Source organism: Neoarius graeffei, chromosome 3, assembly GCF_027579695.1.
Source record: "Neoarius graeffei isolate fNeoGra1 chromosome 3, fNeoGra1.pri, whole genome shotgun sequence".
In the NCBI taxonomy this organism is placed as follows: domain Eukaryota; kingdom Metazoa; phylum Chordata; class Actinopteri; order Siluriformes; family Ariidae; genus Neoarius; species Neoarius graeffei.
Window position 1 is genome coordinate 56,810,243 of NC_083571.1, and position 8,237 is coordinate 56,818,479.

Below are 8,237 nucleotides of genomic sequence, written 5' to 3' on the forward strand. Positions count from 1 at the left end.
GGCAAAGTGATGGCTATGGACAAGAGAGCTTCGGGGACCATGCTGCGGAATGTGGCCAGTTTTGATGTTGGGCAGCCATATCCAAGATGATGGATGAGAGCTTCTCAACTACAAGTAAGTTTCTAAATAGGTTCAATTTGGGACATTCTATGAAATGGGATCCACCTCTAGGAACATCTCTACATGCTTCAAAAATAAGGACTGTATGGTGTCAAGGACCAGACAGGAGAGGAGATCAAATGCACTCAAACCACAGTTTAATAATAACAGGGGAAAAGGGAGAATGTGTGTGTGTGAAGTTCAGTGGCAGGAGGACTGAGAGGCAGGGATGGCTGGTGACATCTGAGGTTTCCCATCCAAGTACTGACCAGGCCCAACCCTGCTTAGCTTCTGAGATCAGACAGGATCAGGCTTTGTCAGAGAGGTGTGGCTGTAGGCTAACAGCACTTGGGTTTCAGGCAGTCTTTCAGCAGTAGTCCCTCAGCAGGCTGGAGTTAGTGAGCAGGCTGGAACACAGAGTCACAGATCAGATAGCAAGATAGGGGACAGAAATGCAGAGTCAGGTTACCGGGGCTGAAGAGTAGGGCTCCAGGCAGGGCTGCTCACACTGGGCTGATGGAGAGGCAGGCGAGCAGCAGGGCTGGGCAAGCTGGAGATCAGGCGAAGGTACAGGAGAGGCAGGCAAGAGGCAGTGTTGACAGGACAGAAGGCAGATCAGGTTACCGGGGCTGGAGAGCAGACAGAGTCAAACGGAACAGAATATTGTCCGGAGTCAGAGTAGTAGGAACACAGAGCAGGTTATCACGCTGGAAGTTGCAGACGATCTGACACTGAGGCTTGGGAGAACTGCAGCTTAAATACACATGGGGGGAAGCAGGTGATCGGCAACAGCCAATGACAGTCACTGAAAGTTAATAAGAGGAAGTGAGAGCGGGCGTGGCCGGTAATGCTGAGTGGAGATGTTACCTGAAGAGAGAAGCCCACAGGTAGGACCATGACAGTATGGATCCTTGGTTTGTCCCTCTATGAGAAGAAAGGGATGAAGGGATTAAGAGTTCCATGTATAACTCTTCAACAGAGTGTTTCTCTATATATACTGATTCCAAGTTGAGTTCATTTATGAAGCTAAGACCCTTGAGGAGCCTTTTTTGTCGAGTGTACACCTTTACCTTCATTAAAAATGACAGGCTCGAGTAGTGGGACAGCACGGTGGTGTAGTGGTTAGGACTGTCGCCTCACAGCAAGAAGGTTCTGGGTTCAAGCCCAGCGGCCAATGGGGGCCTTTCTGTGTGGAGTTTGCATGTTCTCCCCATGTCTGTGTGGGTTTCCTCTGGGTGCTCTGGTTTCCCCCACAGTCCAAAGACATTCAGGTTAGGTTAATTGGTAGCTCTAAATTGACCATAGGTATGAATGTGAGTGTTTGTGTCAGCCCTGTGATGATCTGGTAACTTGTCCAGGGTGTACCCTGCCTCTTGCCCATAGTCAGCTGGGATAGGCTCCAGCTTGCCTGCGACCCTGCACAGGATAAGCAGCTACAGATAATGGATGAATGGATCTACCGGTAGTAGTATTAGATAAGTGTCTAAGCTTGCTATTGGAAGACTGTGAGTTCCTAGGACCACCAGAGAACCACTCCTAGGTTCCTGAACAAGTTTCTTATCCAATATAAAATATAAATGCAATTAGCAAATTACATTAAAGCTGAATCATTTTCCAGAAGTATGTCTATTACTTTATTTAAAGGTCATTGAGATGAATAATATGACATTGATGAACATGGTGTATTTTGAAGACAACATGGACCAAATAAGGTGGTACATCAAAACAATGTCATAACCTTCAGTGCTTTCCAAGGCACCATTATTGACCTTGCTTAGCACATTAACATTCTTGCAGTGGAAATTTCAATGATGGAATGAATATCCTGATATTTTAGCTTTATCCAATTTAGCGTGTCTCAAAAATAGGCTATAAAAGTAGCTGTAAACACTATATAGAGACAGAATGTCATCAAACTGCTAATATTAAAAAACGTCTAGACAAGGTTCAATCAGTTTGAGGCAAAGCTCCGGACAAAGAGCAAGCACTGATGTGAATGGCAAGCCTGAGAACTATTCATCTAGAGTTTATAATTGAGAGCTTTGGATATACAAAAGTTTTTATTTCCTGTGACTCATATTTCCAGTGAGTCATCAAGCCCACCAGTGTTATCTTTATAAACCATAATTCACATCTTATATTTAGTGCAAGGAAAAATAATGTTACCTTTAACTGCCTTGAACCCTGATACTTGGAAGGCTCCTGGAATGTCCTTTGCTTCCTAAAGGGGATACTTGGAATCTTCTCTAGCAGGGAAACATTTGATTATAGGGCTCTACATTAGTGGGCAAGCATTTTGGTTCCCTAAAATTATCTATTACATTCATTGCAAACTGCTTTTGGCATGTTGTAGGATCATTAAAAAAAAAAAAGACATTTCCACATGTGAGTGATTCCTTATTTCACCTTCACTCTTCAAGCTGTTTTTTCCTTAAAATGTCATGTTTTAGGCTCTACAGTTAATTTAATCCAAAATGTAACCACAAATGAGATCACATTTTGGATTTAAGTTCAGTTATGATACCATAATGCAGGAAATGCACGGTTTTTGAGTTCTAATTAAACCCTTAAACCTGTGAAGGTTTTCCCTGAAATGGACAACACAAACATCATTACTTGTTTATATAAAGTATCGATACCGTGTCTCTTTGAGAACCACTGCCATAATATTATCCAAAGGTGTAAATGTAAAGATAATGTAATGTTTGAATGAGATAAAAACAGCAGTTGATTTGTGAACTTTTATTAAAACTGTGCTTTTGATCATGTTAGTTTACATTCATTTCAATACCAGGAGTCCATGATGCGCCTCATGCTCATGAACCTCATGCCACCGTAGTCCCTGAAGTTTCTGTACTCTCCAGGCCTGAAGTACCACATCCTGCCTCTGTAGTGGGGATACTCATACATGAGCCAGTGGCCATCCATCACATGGCAGGACATGCAGCCATTGGACCAGTGGTAGCGATCCATGAAGGAATCGCAGTCATCCGTCACCTCCATCATCTGACCCATGAAGTTGTCCCTCTCATAGATCCTCATTCTGTAGGATCCTCTGTACTGTTTGGGAAAATATCAAACATGGGTTCAAATTTGTGGCAAATATATTCCAAATGACATTGCAACTGTAATACCATACCATGGGGATCATGCGGCAGGACCTGATGTAGTTGTTGCCCCAGCCCCACATGCTCATGTAGTCAGCGTACTCGCCCCTCCTCAGGAAATACTGGTTTCCCATGAAGTTGGGGTGGTCGTAGACCATCCAGCAGCCGCTCTCCACCCTGCAGGAGTGGCAGCGGCTCATGTAAGAGTACAAATTGGAACAATCACTGGTGCACTCATAGGAGCGCCCCATGAAGTTCCTGTCTTCGTAGAAGATAACCTGTAAGTATAAGGGAATTAATTACATCAGCAGGCCATGATGCATTTTTTATGTCTTTATAACAAGCATTATCTTTGGTTCTTACCTTGCCCATAGTCATGATGGCTTGTTTGGTTTGTTCAAGCTCTTTCCAACTGACGAACCATCATCCTGCCTGGATTAACCCCTGCATTTATACCTGGACCAGGAATAAAGAACGAGTGCCTCCTCTTGTGAAAACTCCTGACCAAGCAACACAACACAGAGGCCCATACAGAACTGAAGAGCTTTTGCATGTGTTACACGTGTTCTCCAGTAGAATTTAGAATGGTTTCAATAATAGCTTTCATCCCATGACCATGCCAGAAGTCATGTTTATTTGTTCTGCTTGATACAGCACAATATAGAGTTGACATAGCACATTTTCTTTTAGCTCTTCTTTTAAAAAACAATTGTAGTCAAAAGTTTACATACACTCATTATAGACATGAATGTCATACCAATAGTGGCCATTCAATAATTTCTTTGAACTGTTCTTTTTCTTGGGAGGTGGCATCTGATGGTGGTTTTAGAGATGTGGAAACCCCAAGATTTTATTTTTTCTTGTAATTCACCACCAATGATCCTTGGAGATTTTTTTTTTTGTCTCTCTGACCCTCCTCCTTACTGTATGTGTGTGTGTGTGTGTGTGTGTGTGCGTGCGTGTGTGTGTGTGGGGGGGGGGGGGGGGGGGGGATAAACTTGCAACAGTACCAAATTGTGACCTTTTTTTTATTATTGCCATAATAGTAGAAATGGACATTTTCAGGTGAGTAGCTATTTTTTATAACTGTTCCCTGACTTATGGAGGTCAACACACTTCTCCCTCATTTGGTTTGTGTTTTCTTATCTTTCCCATGTTGGTGGATGACTAAGGGAATCTGGCCTCTGTGTCACCTCATATTTGAACCCCAGTTAATCAGGATGTCATGGATTACAGCTTGAAAGCTCCTACACACTCCAATCAACTCAAAATAGTACAATTTAAATGGGAAACATGCTTCAGTTACATTGTGTTCACTATCGTTTCCAGGGGTACCAGTAATAGTAGCACGTATTTTTGTTAAAAAATAATTATTTCTTCGTCAGGGATTTGTTTTTCTCTGAATAAATTTAGTTCAATTAAAGGTTGGATTTTTCTCGTTTTTTTCAGTGTGAGATGAAACGACTTCACCAACAAGTGGATTTTTTTTCTCACCCTTTTTACCAATCTTTACAAGGGGTGCCAATTATCGTGGAGGGTACTGTTTTTTTTTCTTTTCTTTCTTTTCAGATAGCCTTTAAGAATGTCTTTGACAAAAGAAGAACATATTGAAATCATTCTCATGGTGACAGCACAAAGATAATTGACAGGATGAATTATATAAAGGAAGTGGAGAACAATGATTTAAAGGAGGTGCAATTACATAACATCATGCATATATATATATATATATATATATATATATATATATATATATATATATATATATATATATATATTACTGTGCAAAAGTCTTAGACAGATGTAAAGAAATGCTGTAGACCACAAATGGATTAAAAATAATGAAATGTTTCAACATTAAAAAAATACTATAAACAGCAGTAAGGCATAATAAATGAAACAAAGTCAATATATGGTGTGAGACGACCCTTTGCTTATAAACATAGTAGTCTCAGGTACAGTGAGTGCAGTTTTAATGAGCATCTTGCAGAACCAGCCACAGTTCTTCTAGACGCTTTGACTGTCACACTCGCTTCTTCATTTTGCACTAAAACCCAGTAATCTTCGTTATGTTTTCTTTTTTAATCTGAAAAGTGCTCTCTTATGTAATATGCTGCTCAGACACAAACTTTTTTTTTTCTGTAACATTTAATGTTGTGCTGGAAAATTAACGTCTGGAACTCTAAAATGTTTTTGTACTGACTCGATAATGTAGAAGTCATAAAATAGAAAACTGTAATGAAGTTTGTATGAATAAAATAGGGTGCCTAAGACTTTTGCACAGTACTGTGTGTGTAATATTTATAAAATTTCAAACCTTGCCTAACTTCCCTGAAAGGTCATGTTGGTAAGGACCCAAAGTTTTTTTTTTTTTTAAGTGCAGTGGTAAAAACCAGTCAAGTGTCTTATAAAAGGCATATGGCCAGCACTTTAAGGTCTCTGACAGCTTGGGACAAAAGATTCTCTGATCTGAGGAGACAAAAAATGAAATCTTCAACAAAACTATAAGAGCTATGTTTGGCAAAAAAAAACAGTTACTGTTCATCAAGTGGTTAATACCATGCTTACAGTGAAGCATGGTGGTGGCAGCATTATGATATGAAGATTGAAAGACAGCAGAATTGAAGAAAGGATGAATGGAAGGATGAATGGAACCAAATACAAAGGTCCTTAAAAAAAAACCTGTGGGGCAGAGGGGACACAACCTCACCCTTGAGCAAAACTTTCATGTTTCAGCAATGAAAGCAATGAATAGCAATGACCTGAGGCACGGACCCAAGACAGCACTTAGACAATCCAATTTAATATAATAAAGTGGACAAAAACTGAAGGGGGGGGGGGGGGGGGGGGGTGTGTGATACTTTCCACCCCTTCCCCCCATCTATTTGTCTGTCTGTCTGAAAGCCGATTTTGTGATCTTTTGACTTTGCCCTTTGTTAAATCTGGATTATGCTCATTCACACTTGGCTTCATTTGACAAAAGGACAATAGGTCTTCTGCTCTCACACACATTTCTTTTACTTTTCTTTTAAGCACATACAGCATGTCTAAAAGCAGAAGAAATGCATTTTATGGATTAACCTATTGACATTTGGTATAAAATTAGATACAAGTTTTAATTATTTGGAAAGATCCTTGTGGTGAAAAATGACTATACAGTTTATCATGAAAAAAAGTTTTTTTTTCTTCTGCATTGCTCTAGAAAAAAAAATTCTGGAACATTCATTCATTCATTCATTCATGCACATGCTGCTGGGTATAAGTTGTAGAAGGTTGAGATGATTGTACAGGTTAAGTAACATGTCGGTCTCAATGTCCAGTAACAAATCGAATTACATTTCCCATAATGCACAGTACTTTGCTATTTCAGAAACAAGAAGAAACCACTCTTCATTAAAGCTTTCCTGGTTACTGATTAAGAACACCTGTCTTCAGTCGAGAGCTATCCTGTATAATCAAACTCAAGTTCACGGATCCTTTGCAAAACCTCTGTCCAGCAGCATGGCTGTGGCCATTTTATGGTTAACGAAATGCATTCATTTCCCCTATATAGCCTTATTTATTACCTTTTGCTTATCGTCTGACCTCTTTACCTGATTATCTTTCCACATATTGCCTTGCCTTTTGGATTTGTCTGTGATTATTCTTGTCTTGATTATTCTCATTATCATCATTTTATGTTATGAAAGTAATTTTTATCATTATCGTCATTTTATGTCATGATCATTGTTTTTATGTCATAGACATTTTTATAGTCATTAAAATCATTGTTATTGTCATTATAGTCATTTTTATCATCACTATAGTCATTTTTATATCATTATAATCATTTTTATTGTCATTATAGTCATTTTTATAGTCACTATAGTCATTTTATAGTCATTATGGTCATTTTTTATAGTTAGTACAGTCATTATATTCATTTTTATCATCATTATAGTCATTTTTATCATCATTATAGTCATTTTATGTCAGTCATTTTTATCATCATTATAGTCATTTTTATCATCACTATAGTCGTTTTTCGCCATCATGGTCATTTTTATCATCATTATAGTCATTTTTATATAATTATAATATTTTTTATTGTCATTATAGTCATTTATACAGTCACTATAGTCATTTTATAGTCATTATGGTCATTTTTTTAGAGTTATTACAATCTCATCTCATTCTCATCTCATTATCCCTAGCCGCTTTATCCTTCTACAGGGTCACAGGCAAGCTAGAGCCTATCCCAGCTGACTATGGGCGAAAGGCGGGGTACACCCTGGACAAGTCGCCAGGTCATCACAGGGCTGATACATAGACACAGACAACCATTCACACTCACATTCACACCTACGGTCAATTTAGAGTCACCAGTTAACCTAACCTGCATGTCTTTGGACAGTGGGGGAAACCGGAGCACCCGGAGGAAACCCACGCGGACATGGGGAGAACATGCAAACTCCGCACAGAAAGGCCCTCGCCGGCCACGGGGCTCGAATCCGGACCTTCTTGCTGTGAGGCGACAGCACTAACCACTACACCACCGAGCCGCCCCGTTATTACAGTCATTATATTCATTTTTATCATCATTATAGTCATTTTTCTCATTCATCTCATTATCCCTAGCCGCTTTATCCTTCTACAGGGTCACAGGCAAGCTAGAGCCTATCCCAGCTGACTATGGGCGAAAGGCGGGGTACACCCTGGACAAGTCGCCAGGTCATCACAGGGCTGACACATAGACACAGACAACCATTCACACTCACATTCACACCTACGGTCAATTTAGAGTCACCAGTTAACCTAACCTGCATGTCTTTGGACAGTGGGGGAAACCGGAGCACCCGGAGGAAACCCACGCAGACATGGGGAGAACATGCAAACTCTGCACAGAAAGGCCCTCGCCGGCCACGGGGCTCGAATCCGGACCTTCTTGCTGTGAGGCGACAGCACTAACCACTACACCACCGTGCCGCCCCGTTATTACAGTCATTATATTCATTTTTATCATCATTATAGTCATTTTTATCATCATTATAG

At 40.1% G+C, this 8,237-nt stretch overlaps 1 protein-coding gene across 1 annotated transcript; it reads right to left on the reverse strand.

Annotated features, from left to right (window-relative positions):
- Positions 1-2,883: 2,883 nt before the first annotated feature.
- Positions 2,884-3,715, reverse strand: LOC132882833 (gamma-crystallin M2-like). The gene is made up of 3 exons (XM_060915942.1): positions 3,570-3,715; positions 3,239-3,484; positions 2,884-3,159 (listed from the first exon to the last, which is right to left on the reverse strand). Exons 1-3 carry the CDS (start codon positions 3,582-3,584, stop codon positions 2,884-2,886), a joined length of 537 nt encoding a protein of 178 aa, XP_060771925.1. The 5' UTR covers positions 3,585-3,715.
- Positions 3,716-8,237: the final 4,522 nt, after the last annotated feature.

Bases quoted from the DNA above. Each gene is read 5' to 3' on its own strand.
- LOC132882833 (XM_060915942.1), bottom strand. The intron at 3,160-3,238 runs GTATGGTATTAC...TTTCCCAAACAG, and splicing joins CCTGCCGCATGATCCCCATG to TACAGAGGATCCTACAGAAT.